Source organism: Rhynchophorus ferrugineus, unplaced genomic scaffold (genome assembly GCF_030347505.1).
Source record: "Rhynchophorus ferrugineus isolate W39M unplaced genomic scaffold, kcgeb_rfMv2 rfM3, whole genome shotgun sequence".
Taxonomy (NCBI): domain Eukaryota; kingdom Metazoa; phylum Arthropoda; class Insecta; order Coleoptera; family Curculionidae; genus Rhynchophorus; species Rhynchophorus ferrugineus.
In genome coordinates this window covers 61,106,520-61,129,482 of record NW_027472582.1, presented here as the reverse complement: position 1 = coordinate 61,129,482, position 22,963 = coordinate 61,106,520, and the positions used below count along the sequence as shown (strand labels likewise).

At 30.0% G+C, this 22,963-nt stretch overlaps 1 protein-coding gene across 2 annotated transcripts in view; it reads left to right on the top strand.

The window, feature by feature from the left end:
• The first annotated feature begins 34 nt into the window (after positions 1–34).
• Positions 35–22,963, top strand: part of LOC143193600 (thioester-containing protein 1 allele R1) — a 35,136-nt gene continuing 12,207 nt past the window's right edge. Inside the window, exons 1-8 of one of the 2 annotated variants that reach the window (XM_076399919.1) lie at positions 35–343; positions 14,104–14,296; positions 16,993–17,226; positions 18,514–18,764; positions 18,823–19,153; positions 21,339–21,527; positions 21,585–21,762; positions 21,820–21,998. In XM_076399919.1, the coding sequence (XP_076256034.1) occupies positions 285–343; positions 14,104–14,296; positions 16,993–17,226; positions 18,514–18,764; positions 18,823–19,153; positions 21,339–21,527; positions 21,585–21,762; positions 21,820–21,998 (1,614 nt within the window). In that variant the 5' untranslated portion in view covers positions 35–284. Of the gene's footprint in view, positions 344–4,568; positions 4,667–14,103; positions 14,297–16,992; positions 17,227–18,513; positions 18,765–18,822; positions 19,154–21,338; positions 21,528–21,584; positions 21,763–21,819; positions 21,999–22,963 lie in introns of those variants that run through there. The other variant, XM_076399920.1, reaches the window with a different exon arrangement.

Below are 22,963 nucleotides of genomic sequence, written 5' to 3'. Positions count from 1 at the left end.
GTCTCACCATTTAACAGTTGGTCGCGAAAGAAAAACAAGGTGAGGCAGGTAAACCGCGGTCTATACACAAATGCAGGATGGTGCAGTAGTCGTCGACGTGCTTAAGAGCGACCTGTTACGACTCAGCGTCCAGCAAAACTACGTAGATCTATCGATATCGAACGAAACTCGAAAAAATACAGATTCCGCTAAGAACACTATTCTTCTCAATCGTTGAACTGTGTGATTCTGTTAGTATTACGTGTCGACAGTGCTGAAAGTTGTGATGACCTTTTGATTTGAAGATGTGGCTTCAATTTGTTGTGTTGTTGATTGTTTTTAGTGTTTGTTCCGCCCAAAATGGGTAAGCAAAAACAAAATATTTTTAATAATTTATTCAGTTAATGACGTTGTCGTGAAAAGATCTAACACTCCTTAACTATAACTATAAAGTGAAAAATGTTTTTAATCATTAAATTGTTTACATTGAGTCACTTAGTCCATCGATATTTTTATGTACTTTGTTCGATAATTATTAACAATGTCCATATAAATATCACAAATTTTGCGAAATTCACTTTTTACCTTATATATAATGGTAATTCCGGATAATCTCTGACTAATACTACGTTAATTAAAAGGTTTAAATGTTGTTTCGTTGAAATCGATAGATAATCAGTAGGTGTGATTTTCTATTTTAGGAATTTTTCATTATTTTTACTTCATTTTAATCTAATTTTATAACAAGGTTTATAAACGCATTTTTTAAAAATATATTTTAAAGTCTCCTTTTACCAACTATGGCTTTATCTGGACTGGATCTACCAGTTTAACGTGGGCTCCGAACCACGGTCCTCAGTATTAAAGCTTACCGACTGGCGAGTGACTAACTTTACAAATCATTCCAGAAGACATCCGGTCTTACCCAGCCCGGTTACTGGCGTGACTGGGATCATTTTCCTTGTCGAATTTTATACTCTTGCCTAGAACATTCACATATTTTAAACAATCACAAACATAAATTTACGACCATGCCCCAGCAGGATTCGAACCCGCGGCTATCGTAACAGTAGGAGGACTGTCCCATCGCTTTTACCACTGCGCCACCAAGCCGGCTAACGCATTTTTTTGTTTTCGGTTTTAATACTACTCAAATTATAAGTACAAATAATTGTATATTGTTTTTTGTTCGGCGTTTCTAATTATTCGTTGCAAAAAAATTTAATTAAATTAAAATAACTAAATAATAAACCGGTAAATTTATTCGCTTTACAAATGTAGAAAACGTGATAGGTATCTGTTCCAATAACCTCGACATTATCTGCATCGCAATTCATTTATTATAATGCAAAGTAGTGTATGTCTAACAACCACAGGCTCAATTTAACTCTTTCTGTTTTGCGGTATATACAGTCAACATTAATGGAGATGAAAATTTCATGGAAGTCGTTATAGTCGCTAAGAAAATAAACAAATTGATTGTTTTATATCATTACATTACTGTAAAACGATATGTGGGGTAATATATGATATTACAAAATATGATACCTGCAATTTTACTTTTATATCTATCATTTAATTAGAATTTCTTATTTCCTTATTCTTGGGAGTTATTGCGGATTATGAAATCACGTGATCTTGGTTCAAACCTCCCACGATGTTTATAATGATAGATTTGGATATATTACTTTTATAGTTAAGATGTCTTTAGAGCTAAGTTCTTCCCTAAAACACTTTGTTGTGAACGTCGACTAAATTACATTTTCAAGATTTCAGTATTATCTACTAAACCCTATTCGTCTTATAGCTATTAAGGCTGTACATTTTCTAACGGTAAACCGCTGGATTTTTTTTAAAACCTACTAAGAAACATTTTAGGTGCCAAAGTACTAATAATATAGCAGAAGTCATCTCCATCAAATGCTTATTTTACAAGATGTTAATTCGGTCCGTACTCCTCTACGGATCTAATGTCTATTTCAAGTTTGTTACACCCAACCAGGTCAAACGGCTTCAAGTTTTCCAAAAGAAGCTCCTCAGAGAATATTAAACGCTCCATGGTTTGTCAGAAATAATCAAATTCATAGGGAAACTGACACTCCAGAAATCAAGCACTTCATATCTCAATCATTCCACAAACAACAACTCAGCTCAAGTTCTTCTGAAAACGCGCTTGTTCGCGAGCTGGTCGCCATGCTGGGAGCTTAGCACCACGTCACCGCTAAGCTCTCCCCCTTTTCCAGGCTGAAACTACCTCATCCGTCGCTACAGTCATAACTTTTGCCCCCATACAACAGTACCCAGTTGTGTGTTAACTCAGGTTCGCGAATCAATAGAATTGCCGGGCCCTCGTGCCCAATAACGACTACCCGATCAGCGGGTGCCATATCCCCAAATTTAATGCAGTAGCAGTAGTGATCAACAGGGGTCAACTATGAGGCGGTTTCGGTTTAGTGTATTGGTAAGCCCAGAGGCAGTCCCACATAACCCGGTCCACTTGTCACTCCAGGACAAGTCTTCGCGACCAGGTATGCGTCATGCATTCCACCGCCTGGTTTTTAGACCAGAACAAAAAAAAATATATAGCGGAAGTTCTAGGGTGAATAGTACATGTCGAAACTAGAGGTATATGGTATGAAAGATTCGAAGGTCAAAAGAGCGGTAATAACTTAATTCGTTCTGAGTTTTGACATACCTAGTACTAGATGAACTTTAATAAAACTAAAGAACCTGATTTTTTAAATACTTTTCATCTAAGTCTTCTCGCATTTCGTAAAGTTAAATAAGAGAGATGAAGCCGCATTCTACTGATATTGGAGTTAAAACTATCGATTTTAGAAAGGCCGTTCTAGCCATTTGAGATATAGCAGAAAATTCGTTGAAGAATTTTAAGCTCAAACCTTAATTAACTTGTCTGGAAGAGTGATGCTGTTAAATAGATATGATATAATGTTTGACTGTAGTCAAAATGGTAAAAATTTCAATACTTGTCAAAAGATCAAACATCAGAGATATCTCCAATTTTCTTTGATTGGGGTGGTTCCTGTAAATACTACTATTTCAATTAAAAAACTTTGTTGATTTCTATTTTATGGTGTATGTCAACTAAATGTAATACTTGTAATTGTGGTAGTGGCAAATAATGGCAAATTATTTAGAGAAAATTATTGGAATTAATATTGCTAGTGAAGTTATGGTTCCTAAGAAGTTTGAGTTATATTACAATCATATGCGATTTGTTCACAATATGACTTATGACCTCAATGTGATTTATATGTGGCTAAAAGAACTATTATGCTGAAGCAAATTTCTTAGAATATAATACGCTTATATAACGACTCGAAAAAAGGTCAAATTATATTTATAGCGATGTTGATGACTTTGTCTTAAGTGCTTAAAAAACTGGTTTCTTAAACTTTCTTAAAACAAAATATTATCAAATGGATAAGTTATTTACTTTATAAAGTGATAATTTGATTAAGCGATAAAAATCTCTATATGAAATGTTATATTGCACATTCTTATCATAAAATTCTAAGCAGATATATTTTGTACGCTTCAAAATGATTAAAATATAATACTTATGAGAATACTTATGAACAATATTTTGTTTTAAATTAATACAGATTGTTAACTAATTATTTTCAAATATGGCAAATGATTTTTACACAGCCATTTGCTCTTTTTCGCCAAATGTGGCGTTTACCTAAGCAATGATCATCATAAACAACACATAATTTTGAACAAGCCTGCATTACAATTCGCTATTATCAAAAAATTACCAAAGATAAACTAAACAATTATATTAATTTAGATTTGTATTGTTGGTAAATTATTTTTTTTTGTAAATGTCACAAAATTATATTATTATTTTTGTATTGTTTGAGCTCGGCACCGACTTCAAGGTAGTCAGTTGGTAGTAGTTAAAATAATATTGTATATAGATAATTAGGATTAGGTATTAAGCTAAATTGTGTGTATATAGTAGAATATAAAATAAGTGTAGTAGATATGTTAAATAAGGTTTTTGTTTACTTTTATATAGTTATTACAACGATTATTATGCACATATATTATTTTAAAATATCTTTTTTTGTGTTAACTATCTAAGTTTGGTTATTTCTAAGCTTTTGGTCAGTTCCTTATTTACTTTTTGAAGTCGGTTCAATTTATTTGTTAAATATATTTTTTATATTAATATGTTATTATTTTTTCTTCATAAATATTTTAACACTTTTTAAATACAACCTTGACTCTTTGGGTAGCGTTCAAAAATCACTTTTACTCAATTAGTTTACAGTGAAAGTATTGTGAGATTATTCGCCCATAAGTAGAAATCACTTTCTTTTCCCCTACATACGTTTCATATAAGATTACATTTTATTTATTGCCAATTAAAAAAAATTGTTTATCGATTGATAATATTTAAGTCAATAATTCTTACAATGCGATTAATTTAATTTATGCTTAGTTGACCTAACCTGTTGTTCTCGAACGTTACCTATTTTGGTTGGCCATATCATTAATCAATATTTTAATGAGGAATGCTGAAGTTCAAATCCCTACTGAGACGCGCATGTTTTATTGTTGCGGCTTGGTGTAATCTTTGCCTACCACCATGTGGTTCATTTAAATAGTTTTTTAGTGGGAAGTGTTAAGTCCTTGAGATATTTTGAATATTACGTAGGTAAATAGATTTCTGTTGTTAAATAGACATTTTTTAGGCCAATAGGCGTAGGATAAAATATTTTAGTGTTCCCAAATAGCGAACATTCTTACGACGAATACAACTATATACAACTAGCTTTAACGCTTATAAACTTCTTGTTTCCTGTCAAGTCATTTTGATATAACTATATTTCTCCATAATTTGTTCTGTTACTACCTTTAAACATTTTTCTTGATAAAACTTTATGAGATCATTGTATTCTCCAAAATGTATTTACAATATTTGCAACACAGTTAGTATTCTTTCTAGTATCTGATTTACCATGTAGTTTTTTCAGTTGATGAGTAGACTTTGAACAGACTATATATCTTCTGAGTAATTATTTAAAATAATTCACTCTTTAGCGTGGTGTCTTAAAATTTAATTTATTTATTGCAAGCCATTCTCTAATTACAGCCTTTATTGATGCATATGTTAGGATCTTTTCCATCAGTGTGCTATGGGTATATTTAACTAGGTTTAATGCTTATGAACTTCAAGATGTTAAATATAAACCTATATGTGATCAAGAGAAAGCATATATTATTATATAGTTATCTTGTAGCAGCATCATTTATTCTCGCTTATATCTTATATTCGCTTACTGATTTTATATCATTCTTTAGTAAAAGCATCCGACGGAATCTTCGATCAAAAACAATGAACCACTACCAATTATTTCTTCAGAACATAGTATTAAAGCTACTTCACTAATATTGTTATGGCTACAAAATAATTTGCATTATGTGAAATTATTAGTTTATTCAATTATCCAGGAGAATATATAGAATATAGATATAGAATCCAGGAGAATTTTCGAGAACTAAATTATTTCTTTAATTAAATAATACTATTATATAGTTTTTAACTACACATTGGTTTATAGAACATTATAATGCATATGTATTTATTTACTGTTATGATATAATGTTGCTGTATTTTATATACAGTTTTGTAATCAATAAATATGTCTGATACTGTTATATCGACAAGCTATTACATTGATTTAACATATGTTCAGATAAAATTTTTAAAAAATATATTTTTCTTACGAAAAGAATGTAATTATAATATTCATGTTTATACTGACTGAAAAGCAGTTAAATTCTCATTTTATAATATCAAGATTAATTTAACACAGTTATTTTATTAATATAAACAGTTTATGTAATTTATTAAATATTATTTTTAATTAGTTCTAGAAAAATGTGTAAGTTTTAAATAATTGATAGTTATAAATTGGGGTACAAAAATTATATTTATTTATAATATTTTACTTTTAGTTGGTTTTTGATACATTTTAAAGTCTCTGAATTGAACCTACTGTTTAACGTGGGCTCCGAACTACGATCTTCGGTATTAAGTCTACCGGCTGGCCAGTGATCAACTTAGAGACCATCCCAAAAGACATTCGTTTTTACCCAGCCTGGTTACTGGCGTGACTGAGATGGTTATTTCTTGTCGGATTTTTCACTGTTACTTATAAAGACATTTATAACTACAATCACAAGCATAAAGTACATCTAGGCTCCAGCAACAATCGAACCCCCGACTATAGCAACAGTAGGAGGATCGACCTATCGCCTTGACTACTGTCCCAACTTTTAAACTTTTAAAAATATCTTTTAGTAAATTAATTCTATAATATTATTTACAAGAATTTTTGTTAAAATAATGTTTGTTGAATTAGAAGCTATATTAGTTGGATGAAAGAACATCTGAACGTTGAGAAGCTGTATTAAATGATATTATAGATGAATGATATAAATTATAAAAACTAAAATGTTTTTAAAAGGTGATTGTTATTGGCAATGAACAAATATTAAAAATAGACAGACACTGTAGGAGAATTGCAGCTAAACTGAAATATTGATTGTTGAATGAAAAATGTTATGAGATGCAGAGACTATATGAAGACATTTATTAACAATGAAATCAACTATACCATAATGTCCATATATACATGACAAATTTATTTTATAGTTAATAGAGGTTATACAATAGTCTAGATGACGGCTTTTCTTGAAAAATCAGATGCCGAGGGAAAATTGTGATTTGTAATTTAAAAAAGGAATTACTTCAGATCATAATAAATTAATATTTCTTCGTATAAACCAACTCCTTATAATGATTTCTTGGCATAACATGAAAATACTTTGTAACATTTTGTATTCTAAAAGGTTCCAGGACCAATAAGCTTCAAAAACTTTAAATACTTAGTGATTTCGTCGGAATTGTTTAAAACTTTGACTGCAAGAAAATGTTGGTTGAAATATAACAATTTGGAAGGTCGCCACGGTTGAAGGAATTTTATTACAAGAGGAAACTGTTCAGACTGGTTTACGACCAGAGACAACACCTCAATCATCTTCAAGAAGGCAAGGGCAAGTTCCCTCGTCTGATTGCTGCCCCATTAAATGTTCGACAAAGCTAGAGTATTAGTATTTCGTTTAAGACGTGATGTTTAACCATCAATATTCTGAAGTAGTCAAGCAACATTTGTATGTGACGAAAATTTCCAGCGTCCAGATAGTTCCATTAGGGATTTATTACATTTATTTTTTAAGTTTTTCTTTGGAGTTGACTAACCATTAGAAACCATTAAAAAAATTCTCTTCTTCGTGAACTCAATTGTCGAGGCCGTATTCTTCTCTTTTAAATATTGACTGATTGATATATTATTTTTTAAAGATTAAGATAGTATATAATTTATTATCGAACATATCCATTTATGAGATCACAACTTATTTATATCCTACCTTTGTTTGGTTTTGAACCATAATGCATAAATATACATTTGATAGCTTAATAGAGACTAACATATTATTATTTATTGTTAGATCATTGTTAAGAATTTTATTGTTAAAAGAAAGGTAAAGTTACTTGTCTATAATTCATTTTAATTACTTGACTCAATGCATTTATGGCTACGTATTCTATACATATTCAGAGCGATATAATTGTTAGTTGTTTTCCAATCATAACTTATAAAGCGTAGGTTACATTATTATAGTTCGACTTAGTGTAAATAAACTCGATATCCTTTGCGCGGCCATTTTTGGGCTGTGTAGAAATCCAACAGATCGCGATATAATGACCGGATGGAGAAAACGTAGATAAATATTTTACAGGGTTACTAAGCGAACGTTTTCAGTGCTGATTCATAGAGGTCAGCTTAACGCAACACTGTTTTAGTACGTTTAGTATACCGATTCGATATAGTGAGCTTCATTAAAATTACAGTCAGACTCTCCACAAAACAATAAATAAATAATCATTACAAACTGTTACTGAATACTTGAATACTTAATAACAATAAAATAGTTCATGACTATACTTATACATTGTATCTATATTACTTAATTAATGGATACTCATAGCACTCTTGAACTAAATAACACAAGAATCTTGTTTCAAGAAACTAGTCGTGATGTGATACAGTAATATTTAAATTGGTTTTTCGCTTTTTGTAAGATAAAAGTTGTTATTTATAAAAGAACTGAGCGGAGTCATTTGTTTTTGAAGTAAGTTGGAATTTATTTAACATTATTTATATTTCGCAGATTGCCTGCCAAAGTATTATTCATAAATTGTGATCAGTAAAGAGATATATCAATTATAACAGATGTAAATTATAACAGATGTTTTAATCCTTCCACTTTAAGAATCAGAATAGGAAACAGGATAATTTCGCCAAAATTGTAACTGATTTTTTTGAAAAAATTGAAATTATTGAAAGAACATTAAAGGTTGGAGGTAAAAGCCGTAGTCGTGGCATTGAAACTTGGAAACATCAAACCTTAGTAAATCATCCCGTTGTCTGAGCCATGAAATTTTAGATGCAAATATCACAATGGTCATAAATATATTAATGAAGAATCACAAACATATTAATTTTTAATAATAATAATATAGGAAAAATACAATTAAGAAAAATAATTACAAGTGTAAATATTAAAACAAACCAAACCAAACCTGAGTCATGAAACATTGATGTCACTCCATCCAAAAATTTCCGCCGCATTCTATCATATATATATACGTTATAAACTCTTTGTCAGTTTAAGCGTGTCGCATAATTGCTAATCCATATCAAAATTTTATCAATGGTAAAGCTATTGAAAAAAAAAATGACAATTTTAATATGCAGATGCAAATATATTTAATAGTGATATCAAAAGGTTAATTTTACATAGTTTGTTAGCTACAACATAACAAATAATTGTTAACAACAACAACAAAATTTAAATTACATATATTTGATGATGGATGTCCTATTTTTTGAATATTTAGAAATTATGTGGTAAAAAAAAGAAAAGGTGTATCCGGTATTGTACCAATATAGTAATTTTGAAGTTTATTTTAATAATATCCTCGTACATTTATAAGAACAAACTCAATTATAAAACTTCAACAAGTACTTTAATAAAAATTGTGTCTTAAGTGTTTTCTCAACTTCTTCTCATATGTCCACTCTCGATCTTCTTAACATTAATTATTAAACTAAATATTTGATTAGTTTCTTTTGTTTTACTTGGCTTCATTTCGTTTCATTTCTTCGTTTTACTTGGGGTCATACACCATCATTTTTATGCTTTATAAAGGCCTGTTTTTAACTATCCTTCATTTTTTTAAGAACATATGATCGTTGACTATTATTAGAAGGTCATTTTCTTCTGTGTGCTTGGCATTCAAATATTATAGTAGCATAACTTCATGAATATATTAAATACAATACTTTACTCAATTGTAACAACTATAACTACATCACATACATATTTGGAGCTTCTTTGAAAGTATTTAAAATTATTTTATTACAAATGTCCGTTAAAGATTTTCTTTTAAATTCTTAATTTGTGTAACTAGTATTCTCAGTAACGTAAATACGTAGAATGATCAAGAAGCAGTTTTCCAGAAGCAGAAATTAGTCACCATGCATCTCATAGTAAATTTTATTACAAGTGAAAACTGTTTAGACCATACTATGAGCAGGGATAAACCCTTGGTCATCTTCTTCTTAAGCGAAATGTTGAAATGTCACTGTGTCTTCGACAAACTACAAGTAGGAGGATTATTATTTATATTTAAGTCCAATAATGAATGACAGTAATTTATAAATGAAAATGGTTTTATTGTTTTTCTAATTATATTCCATCGCCATTATACAATCCATAATATATTGTTGGATGATTTTTAATATTTAACAATTTTTTATAAAAACGTAGAATAACTGCACCAAAATCAATATAATTGAATGATTTTAGTGATGATGGGCAACAAAGATGAGAGTCTCCTTTAAGAATGTGTTTTATAGTTTTTTTTTTGTATAATGTGATAAAAGTAAATAACCGATGAGGAAGAAATCATAAAATCTAAAATATAACATAAAGTTCATGTAACTGAAGCGTCAACTTCAATAACTGTTACTATACCTTGGCATATTTTGTTGTTAATTGTTCATTTTGAATATAAACATAAAAATGGATTGATAAATTATATTCGACAACTAACTTTAATTGAATGAGAAAGGAAAATTTTCTATAAATTATTGACCTACATAGTCTAAAGATTAAACTAACATATACAGTATACAAAATCTGATCTATAGTATTATTGTTGTATTTATTATTGTTGTTCGTATCCGTTTTTCTTCATGATAGATATTAACACTGTTAAATATACTTTTATACTGTTTATAAATGATAATAAACTGTAACTGGTAAAAATATGCGATTAATTAAAAAATTACATACAGATACCTGAGAGAGACATAAAATAGCTAAAATAATGGAATATGGTAATGACCTACTTATAAATTTAATTTAGCTGCACAAAAACAAGTTTTTGTTATACAATTATTATAGAAATAAAACGAGTGCTTATTAGGACTTTCAATTAACAATATCAATTTACTTTTTTGTAGAAAATATGGGTTACATTTGTTATGCAATTTATTCCGCATCACTGATTTCATTGAGATTAATTAGAGTAATGATGAGAATACAAAACGAAATAGAAAGTTTTTGTGTAAATAACAATTACTCGACAAATCGATACACTATTAATGACTTAAACAATAAAAAAGTTAATTGGTTTTGTATCCTGTGACGAGTTAACGCTACAAACTTTCAATCGAGGTACTAAAACAGAATAGATCAAAAATATCTGTTAATATAGTGATGTTAAAAGGCATTTATATTAAAATGAATGAAATAACCGATTAGGTTCTTTCTTCATACTATTCTTAGTAAATCATTCTATGTATTTTTTTTACTTCTGGCATAATATATTCGGCGTCCTGCGCTATTTCATCCTGCCTTATTCCTTATCTCCAACTAATCATGTTTCCCCCTATTGTCGATATGATCTTTTTTTCTTTGGTTGGTTTTTATGCCTTAGCCAGATTACTGTATTATTTTATTTTACAAATTCTTCTATTTGTGTTGCTGCACCGGCTTTTATTAGAGCTAATTTTATATTTATAAGCTTTCTAGCTTAAGATGTATATCCTTTATTTCTTCCAAAACTGGACATGAACGGAATATATGAAGAATATAAGTTAATAAAAGCAGCCATTATATTGTATACTAGTTTACGGATATAAAAATTGCACATATACCAATAACAGTTAATCATACTCTACATCAATAACGTATCTGCGGATGAATCTTGATCGAAGAGGTACATTAAAAAGGAGAAAACTAATAAAATTAATTAAAAAATGAAGTGTTTCTAGTTTTTTGGGTAATTTTGTTGTTGTTACTATTATTTATAATTTGCTTAGTTTTCTCTATTGTAGCTTCATCTATTTATTCAACTGTCGATCCGTACGTTCGCCCATTTGTTTTATTTAACCTTGTTTTCATTGTCTCTCTTATGTCATTCATTATCTTAGCTGATTTTGTGAATTCATATTTCTGAAACTAAAATTAAAATCATTCATATGTTGGAAAATATGTCAAGAAATTAATAAATATGTAAATTTACGATTAAAATAAAAAATACATTTAATTATCCACTCGAATAAACATAATATATTATTCAAGCGTTCTCAGTGGGCGGTTAATTCTCCACATGCTTCAAAAATTCAACGATTAAATTATATAACACCAGAGTTTTAAAGTATTCAGTAGGAAAATCGAAAGTATCAATCAAAATATAAGAGATCTTTGACACACAAATCACACCGCGTTACGTAGGTGCTTTATACGAAATGTATCCTTAATAACGTATCCTATTTTCTTATAATATGGAATGCAATGTGGGTACCGAATTTAAAGTGACTTAAAGTTTTCATAATTTCTATATTAAATATCGTTCATATTTCCTTAATATTTTTGTTTGTGCGAATTTCGAAGGTTACCTTTCTAATTGACTGTTGTAGTCTCTTCAGTTAAAAATCATCTCTCTTATTTATTTATCTTTATTGCCAGTTTTGACTGGTGTTACTTAAATATAATTTAGTAAAATTTTAAAAATTACCTTGTGATTGTTTTATGACGGTATGTTTGGATATGGATGAGGAACTCTAAGAATTATGACTAAACTGTATTTAAAATTCTAATATGTTAGTCAGCTATAAAATAAAACAATAATCTCCTGAAATTGTGTAAAGAATATGTAAAGTAACATTGGAAAGTTGAATAAATTTAAGTGTAGTACTATTTTAGCATACTTTTTTTGTTTTGCAAGCTGAGGGATTTCGACAGATGTATGTAAGCGATGTTAATCTAATTGCATATGAAATTTAGTGAATCTATAGTCCGTTCAATAAAATAGTGAACTCTTAAACTAAAATTAATTATACAGTCATAATAGATTGTAGATTACGATTGTATTTTATTATATTTACATTAAACTCTTTTCCACACCACCTATGAGGTAGAGTTTTAAGCAATTTGTTTATGTAGATGTATCTCCAGAAATCCCAATCTGCCTAATTAAGAATTGTATATCCGGCTAATGTATTCTATTTTAGTTACTACTAAAAAATATCTTGTACGTTTAGTTCTTGTTTTCTTTGATACAGTCTTTCCTTGTAGAGTCATTTGGCATCACTACATGTCTCCTTGATTTGTTCTGTTACTACCTGTATACGTGTGTCATGATAAAATAGATTTAATAGCTGCATTCTTCTTAATGAATTTGCCATATTTACAAAACATTCAGTATTATTTCGCTCCCCATACATTTTAACCTAATGCTCATATATATTCTGAACAATTACACGTGTATATATGCACATAAAGTTTTCACACTCTACAATGCGATTTCCAATAGTTAAGGTATATGAAAGTATGTTAAATATGTACATAATCCCACATTCATAAAGTTTTATTCACTGAGTGTCATTTTCAGAATCACTACTCAAGTGAATAACTAAGCTGTTTATATTCAATCTATCTAATACTTGCTCACGACTCCACCATTTGCCAATTTCATCTTCAATGTATCTGGTTAAGTTCATCCAAATCGAAGGTGTTATTGTAGCATAAATCCAGATAGTTCTTGCTTGTATATCCTTCTCGACCTGAATGCCTGTTGTAATAATTTTTTGTCACACCCCATATCAATTGGATTGGATTGAATATGAAGTGATAGGGAGGAAAACGTAAGACTCTGTGGCCATATTGTTCAGCAATCTGATCTACCATGTATCTTTTTTCAGGCTTATTTCTAAAATAGTAAATTACATGAAATGCAGTTCAATATTTCATTTATATTTACGGAGTAACAATTTGAAATAGTTCATTCTTTAACATGGTTTCTACAAAACTTATTTTATGTACTGTCAGCCATTCCTTAAATGCAGCCTTTGTTGATGGACTTGTTGGGTTTTTCTCCACCAGTGTGCTATGATATGGTGCATTGTTTATAACAATAACTGATCATTCCTCCAAGTTCTTTAAGATCTAATTTTCAAACCACTGCACAAAACAAGTTATGGTTCAACCAACCCAACTGTATATGAAGAGATGTTCTACATTCCTCAAACAGCTGTATATCTTTCAGCTTTTTATGGGTAGTTTCCAGACTAACAGCTTTCTCTGTAATAATTGTATTGAATTATGTTTATATTGAAAAAACTACCCACTATTTTTATACATTTCATATATTTTATCTTTAATAGAGTTAATTTTACGAGCTGATCTTGATTTGTCACCCCCTACGTATGATAATAATATTCAGTGCAGCTGCAATACGCTAAAATTATTTCATTTAAATTATTATTAAAAACGTTTGCGTTATAACTAATATTTTGAAGAATTCGGATGACTTTGAATTGGGTATTTTGAAGCATACCAATGATGTGAGTTCACTGTTATTTTGAATAGACTATAGTTGGATTTAATTAATTAATTTCAACTTATTGCAGACTTAATATTTATTAAAGTATAACATACGTTAATTTACAGATACTACAACGTTATTGGACCTCGAATCATTAGACCTAACAGTGAATATCACGCAGCCATCAGCGTACATGCGACCTCTGGACCGACTTCTATCACGGCCACGTTACAGGGACAGTCCTCTGCGGGATCGCCACTGTTAATGCAATACAAAGAAGTCGTTCCGCCGTATTCGAGCGTCATATGCCGATTCGAGGTAAATTAAAACGTTCTTTTTTACGATGCGTTCATTTTCTCTTCGATTATTCGTGAGAACTGGGACTTTCTCTATTATAATTTTTCTTTGAAGGAAACATTGGTGTAAATTTTCTTCGTAACATAATGGAAATCATATCCCTTTGTTTTCATGTTGACATGCATAATATACCGTGTGAAAGATTAAAATAAAATAAAAAAATAATTGAGGAAGTAAGGAATATGTTTACTTAATATGTTACATAATTGTTAGAAAATGAAGCAATATGAAAGAAAGAGTATTATCACAAATATATGACACCAAAAAGTATCTTAAAGGATTAAGTATAATAGGTTGTTATTAAATAAATTATTAATAACGTAGATTTGCTGGAAATCAAAATTCTTGAAAAAAGTTTCATATTTTTCATCATGATACCTCTAAGCAGCTAGTCATAAAATTAAAATTCAAACTGTTGCAAATTGACTTTATACACCAGATTGAGTTCTCCACAGCTTTTGACTATTATACAATTACCAAATTACAGGAACATATAAATTTGAGGAATTTTATTGAATTGAATAATAAAAATTTTGTAATGCATCTAAAAGTGTATGTAAAGTCATGAAATTTGTATTCTATATATATATAAAATTAGTTTGTAATATATTCATTATTTACTTTATTTATTTTGGAATGTTAAAATAAATTTAAGATGTTTCATATATTATTCATCTGTTTCTTAAAAACTGTAAGCTTGTTGCAAATAAACATAAATATTATAGGCATTCAGTTTTCTGAACTAAATTAAGTGTTAAATAAGAATAAAAATTTAACATTACAAGACAATGCTAACAATTCTTATTAAAATCGTTACATATTGTAGATATATTAATCTATAGAGTTCTATAAATGTTTTATTTAAGGTTGGTGATATTAAAAATGGCGATTATAAATTAGACGTATCGGGGACGAAGGGATTGGAATTTGAAGCCGATTTTCTATTGGACTTTGTGGAAAAAAGTTATTCGGTGTTCATCCAGACTGACAGAAGCGTCTACCAACCTGGTTCATTTGGCATCACTTTATTTCTCCTTGTTTTGTTCTGTTGTTACCTGTATACGTCTGTCGTGATTAAATAGATTTAATAGCTGTATTCTCCTTAATGCATTGGCCATATTTACATAACATTTAGTATTATTTGACTCTCCATACATTTTAACCAAATTCTCATGTATATTCTGAACAATTACACGTATATATATGCACATAAAGTTTTCGTACTCTACAATACGATTTTCAGTAGTTAAAGTATATTAAAGATGTACTTACCTTTAGTTGTTTCCACTTTCATCACCCTGCCTTGGTAATCATCAGCATTGAATCATAATTCCACATTCATAAAGTTCAATTCAATGAGTGTCATTTTCAGAATCGCTACTCAAGTGAATAACTAAGCTGTTTATATTCAATCTATCTAATACTTCATCCAAATCGAAGATGTTATTCTAGACAGGCTTCTTTCCTCAAATCCAGATAGTTCTTGCTTGTTTATCCTTCTTGACTTGAATGCCTATTGGATTAATTATTTGTCATAAAATAAATTTAAGATGTTTCATATATTATTTATCTGTTTCTTAAAAACTGTAAGCCTATTGCAAATAAACATAAATATTAGATGCATTCAGTTTTCTGAACTAAATTAAGTGTTAACTAAGAATAAAAAGTTTAACATTACAAGACAATGCTAACAATTTTAATTAAAATCGTTACATATTGTAGATATATTAAACTATAGAGACCTATAACTGTTTTACTTAAGGTTGGTGATATTAAAAATGGCGATTACACATTACACGTATCGGGGACGAAGGGATTGGAATTTGAAGCCGATTTTCCATTGGACTTTGTGGAAAAAGTTATTCGGTGTTCATCCAGACTGACAGAAGCGTCTACCAACCTGGTTCCTTTGGCATCACTGTATTTCTCCTTGTTTTGTTCTGTTGTTACCTGTATACGTCTGTCGTGATTAAATAGATTTAATAGCTGTATTCTCCTTAATGCATTGGCCATATTTACAAAAAATTTAGTATTATTTGACTCCCCATACATTTTAACCAAATTCTCATGTATATTCTGAACAATTACACGTATATATATGCACATAAAGTTTTCATACTCTACAATACGATTTCCAATAGTTAAAATATATTAAATATATACTTACCTTTAATTGTTTCCACTTTCATCACCCTGCCTTGGTAATCATCAGCATTGAATCATAATTCCACATTCATAAAGTTCAATTCAATGAGTGTCATTTTCAGAATCGCTACTCAAGTGAATAACTAAGCTGTTTATTTTCAATCTATCTAATACTTCATCCAAATCGAAGGTGTTATTCTAGGCAGGCTTCTTTCCTCAAATCCAGATAGTTCTTGCTTGTTTATCCTTCTCGACTTGAATGCCTATTGGATTAATTCTTTGTCATAAAATAAATTTAAGATGTTTCATATATTATTTATCTGTTTCTTAAAAACTGTAAGCCTATTGCAAATAAACATAAATATTAGATGCATTCAGTTTTCTGAACTAAATTAAGTGTTAACTAAGAATAAAAAGTTTAACATTACAAGACAATGCTAACAATTTTAATTAAAATCGTTACATATTGTAGATATATTAAACTATAGAGTCCTATAACTGTTTTACTTAAGGTTGGTGATATTAAAAATGGCGATTACAAATTACACGTATCGGGGACAAAGGGATTGGAATTTGAAGCCGATTTTCCATTGGACTTTGTGGAAAAAAGTTATTCGGTGTTCATCCAGACCGACAGAAGCGTCTACCAACCGGGTTCGACCATAATGTTTAGAGTGATTGCTTTGAATCCAGCCTTAAAGCCGGCTGCCGAAGTGCGAAATGAACTTCTAAATATTCATATTCAGGTAAATGATCTTATTATTGTATATTTCTCAAATATTGTCAAAAATATTAATGAATTTATTGAGTTCTTGAATTATATTAAGTTTGAATATGTATTAAGTTAAATTTATGCCCTTTTGATATCTTCTATTTTTCAATAAATTTAATACATCACTGCACCACTCATTTGAATCTCAGTGTTTTTATTTTAATTTTGTTTACTGAATATCATATGAAAAAATAAGTATAAATTAACTTAGTCTTTTTCTTTAACTTTTAAAGAATATAACCTGACTGATATGTTTTCTACATTCGTTAGGAGATACTTTTTGTTTACCAGTAACATTCTTCAGTAACATCAGTTGAAGACACAAATTTCTCGTGTTTTTTTAATTACGTATTATAATTATAATGTTATTTTAATTTATGAAATGTATATTTTGATCTATCGTATATTTCTGTGTGGCTTTAGATCTTCAACATTAAACATGAAAACATCTGTTGATATACTCGGAAAATATTCATGAAAATGCTTAATGAAAAGAAACGGTTCTGGTACCAGTTAATTCAATGGCTTTAATAGCGTAAGTTAAAGAAATAGAAAATTGACTATTCGTGGATTGCTTCTGAATTAGTTCAATAAATATAAACTGATTTTCCGTTGAAAATAATAAAAATTATTTTTTCAATATGTTATTCGTACACTGACCCAAACATGGAAGAAGTAGTGGTGAAAATGGACATCATAGGCAGTCCTAGTTTTTTATTTTACGAAAATAAAATACTATTTTGATTAACTACTTTGCTTCTTAATTTTGAATTTAAATAATTTTGCAAAGAGTTGTTTTATTGATATACTCGGAAAATATTCATGAAAATGCTTAGTGGAAAGAAACGGTTCTGGTACCAGTTAATTCAATGGCTTTAATAGCGTAAGTTAAAGAAATAGAAAATTGACTATTCATGGATTGCTTCTGAAATAGTTTAATAAATATAAACTGATTTTACGTTGAAAATAATAAAAATTATTTTTTCAATATGTGATTCATACACTGGCTCAAACATGGAAGAAGAGTGGTGAAAATGGACGTCATAGGCAGTTCTAGTTTTTTATTTTGCGAAAATAAAACATTAGTTTGTTTAATTACTTTGCTTCTTAATTTTGAATTTAAATAATTTCGCAAAGAGTTGTTTTATGTTGGTCTCTTAATATTAAACTTATTATGTAATTTCAAGCTTAGAAAAAATCGTGATTATTTAATTATGTTTTTGTGAATTTAGATTTATCATACCTATTAATCTTATTATAGGATGGAAAAGGCAACAAAGTAAAAGAATGGAAAAACATCGAGGCTACGAAAGGCGTATTTTCGAACGAGATCAAACTCAGCGATAGTCCGGTGCTTGGAAACTGGAACATTTCGGTTAACATTCATGGTCAGACGTACAATAAATCCATTGAGGTTGCCGAATACATATTACCGAAGTTCATCATCGACATTAATGTACCTAAACACTTGACATTTAGGGAAAGAACTTTACCCGTAGCTATTGACACCAGGTAAGTCCGTAATACATGTTTATATACAATATCTAACATACATACAAAAACATTTTAGATATAGCTATGGTAAAAAAGTCAAAGGCGAAGCAACCATTACCGTATATCCGACCATTTACTCAGGAGTAATACAACCGATTTTCCAAAATCCCATTCGAAAAGTTGTTAAAGTAGAGGGCACCACCCGTGTTGATTTTGAAATTGAAAATGATCTCGCGTTGAATGATGAATATGAACGTACTGTTATAGTGGATGTTACCATTGAAGAATCTCCTACTGGAAGACGACAAAATAATAGTGCTGAGGTTCATATTCACAAATATAAATATAAAATGGATTTGGTCAAAACAGCGGATTACTTCAAGCCGGGATTAAGATATACAGCTTATGTAAGTAATACAATTCTGATTGAGATAATTCTACATTAGATATACTTTTACGTCGGATATCTCTACTCCTACTGATCGGTATTTATTGTATTGGTATTTGTATATATTTCATCAGTTCAAATTAGTGATTAGGTACAAGATATTTTTAGGTTAGGGTAGCTGTCATATTGTTAAGGTGATGACTAACTATCTCAATTATCCCTCTTGTTACTATTAAAGTTTTTTCATCGTTAATTGTCTTTTCAACATTCACTGTTTTTTGTTAATTTGCAAAGCTACATAAATCTATTTATTGGGTGCAGCATTTAGTTTTCTGCATTTACTTAGTACATTTGAGATGAGTTTGATATCATTTTCAAAATTTACTTAGAAAGATTTTAGCATCTATTACATTTTCTTCAATATATCGAGTCAATATCTAACATATTGCTCTCATTTCTCAAGCAAGAATATTTGTTCTGGGTTCCTAAATCATATGTAACAAAAATCTTCAAATTAGACTACTTAATATTTATATTTTTACATGTTTGTAGAAATCTAAATAGGTTAGAAAATTCTGCTCTTGTAGAAATATAGAATGGATTATTCTCCTTATATTGGAATATTGTTAATCTATTTCAGGATTCAATTTTTTCATATATTGTTTTCCCTTTAGCAGATAAATATATCTTTCAATGTAATTTGTAATTTTTTATCTGAACTTGTCTTTAATCTTCCATTTCCTTAAAAAGTATTTTAGTATGCAAATATTATTCAGTCAATATTAATGGTTATCCTATTAGTGTTTGCCTTAATCTTAGGAATAATAAAGTATGAAATCTATGTTCTGAATTTCTGTTATTTTTAAATATATCTATTTTCGGTTCGATTCATTTAATTAATCATATCACTTCTTTTAGTAAACATATATTCTATAAAAATATGATCGCTGTAATTCTTATATAATTCATATTAATGTTCAGATATTCTAAATATTTTTAATATTTTTTCTTCAACTACCAACTTTGTATTCTATTTTACAAAATATTGTCCGTTATGTGCTTAATTAGGCTAATATAGTGCATCTTGGTATGTTGACGTAAATTTGTGCATGTATTGCTTTTTTTCAAGGCAATTCCTTCATTGTGCTTGGCTGAAATTTATGATAAAGTACTTTTCGCTTTATATGACGTACTTTAATAGAAGAGATCAACTTTATATATTTACTTTTTGGTCTTTAACGTGTTGCAATAAACTCTTAAACAAACTTCTTCAGAGATCTTACGAAAGTACCGTTACAAACTCCTGGAAGCTGCTACATGACAGACAATTATTGTGGAAAAGAACAAAGTATTGACTGATCGCCTGCTATCATCTTTACTATATCAGCAGGTTCAAGTTAGAGCAAGACTTGGGATCAGTTTTAAAGGAGAAAAGCTGACATTCACCCATTCATTGCACGAGCTTTTGCTTCTCCAAGATAGAGCGTGTGGAAGAGAAACCTTATCTTTTCAATCCTTCTGTATGGATCCAAGACGTTAGAGCTTAACGTCAGTAAAAATGAACTCTCAAATACTTCAGGCAAATTCTACAAGTATATTTCCGAAATCGTATTAGAAATGTAACATAATCCCTTTAGGACGCGACAATCAGTTCACAACTGAGAAACAAATTCGGAGACGGATGTTACAACGAGTTGGACACGTCTGTCAAAGAAAAGGTTACCTAATTTCTCACAGACTTTCATAGCGAAATCAACATTTTCGATAGATGGAAAACACAGGGAATAGCTCCGTAAACAGACATAGATCAGGACCATAAAAAGATCTGAGAAATAGGAGACTAACATTGTTCATACGTTCACAACTGTGACGAGATTTAGTGAATGATATTCGAAGCCCTACAGCACGAACATCAATTCTAGTTATAGACTGATGATGAATACGTAATTTGTATTTCCTATATATCCTCAATATGTATATCGATAGCAATAGGGCAGTTTTTAGTTACTTCTGTGACTAATAAGTTATTTAAGTAAACGTTTATCATTCACGTACGTTGCTGAGAGATGTTATAAGTACTATTAGCTAGATTTTTTCACTAAGGCACCGTATCGTTTCATACTGGTTCTATATTACTTATATAGAATTTTTATATTTTGTCATTATATTTATATTTTGATTAAGTTAATTTATGTTAATTTCAGGTGAAAGTAAGTAATCATGATGGTACTCCACTTAGAGATGACGAACGAGATGTAGTAATCAGACATGGCTACTCCAGAACAGATGAAGTATACGAAGAAAGAACACACAGGTTAGACAAGAACGGCATTTTGAAGTTAGATTACATAACACCTACTGACGTTACGAACACTACGGCGTTAAGGATTGAGGTAAGCTTTGGACGAAATAGAATAATTTCTGTTCACAATTTGTTTTTAATGATTCAGGCAGAATACAAAGACTTGAAAGAGAGAATTTCACCAATACCAGCGGCGGTTTCTTATGGAAATATTTTCTTACAAGTTAACTTGGAGACGGAAAAGCCCATCGTTAATTTGGACGTGGATGTTGTAGTAAACTGTACTGAACCGATGAAGTATATTAATTATGTCTTATTTGCTCGGGGTAAGTATAATATTTTTCCCAAAAAAACTATTAATTTAATAATTATTCCATAATCAGGAGACGTCCTTCTGACTAACACTTTCCAAGTTGATAACGAGAAAGTTTTTCGGTTCCGTTTCACCGCAGTACACGCCATGGTTCCGGTATCTCATTTGATTGTTTATTACATCAAAGAGGATGGAGAATTGGTTGGTGATGTTGTTGACGTTGTGGTTGATGGACTCTTTGATAACTTTGTAAGTATTTATTTATTGATTCATCATTAATTACACTTTTTATATATAAAAATGTATAACTTACTATTAAATTAATTCATTACACGCAACTATATATGTTGGTAGAAGTTCTTATGTTAAGTTTATAATTTATAAAGATTCTTCTTCTATAAATATACTTCTTCTAAAAGTCAATAAACGGTCCTCAATAAGATACGTATTTTTATAAAAAAAATATGTTTCATGCATTTATAAATTTTCGTTTTATATATATTTTTGTTTAAGTATACTTTTATATATTTAATATATTTAAATGCATCCCATCCCTGTCCACTACCCCAATTTTCCCCCTTGGACCTTCTTTACCCACTTCATAAACATACCTTTATATCAAATTTATAAAAGAGAATATTGTTCTTACCTTATTCAGTCCAAGTTCTGTGAACTTCTCCATTCTTACCCTGGATGCAAGTACATATATACCGATGGCTCCAAATCTCGCAGCCCGCTCAGTAGTGCATTTGTGGTGGAGAACCGGGCATTCCATTTCAAGCTTCCTGATGTAATGCCCGCTAAATTCTTCGCTATATTCAAAGCTTTATCCTACATCACAACAGAATCCTTCAAAGAATGGGTAATCCTGATTGAGTCCCGAAATGCTCTCGAATGTTTCCTAGGACAAAAGTTTAACCATCCCCTGGTCACCGACTCACTGTCAATCATCCGTACCCTCTATCTGAATAGGATCAGGACAAGATTACTCTGGATCTCTTCTCACGTTGGTATACTGGGAAATCCGCTCCCCATCACGGATATTTGTGCCCATACTGACCTTATTCCATTCGTTTCTTGTTTCACAAAGAACGAGGTACAACGTCGTTGGACCCAGGAGGCCAACCACAATAGGCTCTTTGAGGCTAAAGCTGATTTTTTCTCCTCTCTTCGCGTTCCTTCCCTTCGTCGCCATTCCGTAGCTTTGAATCGAC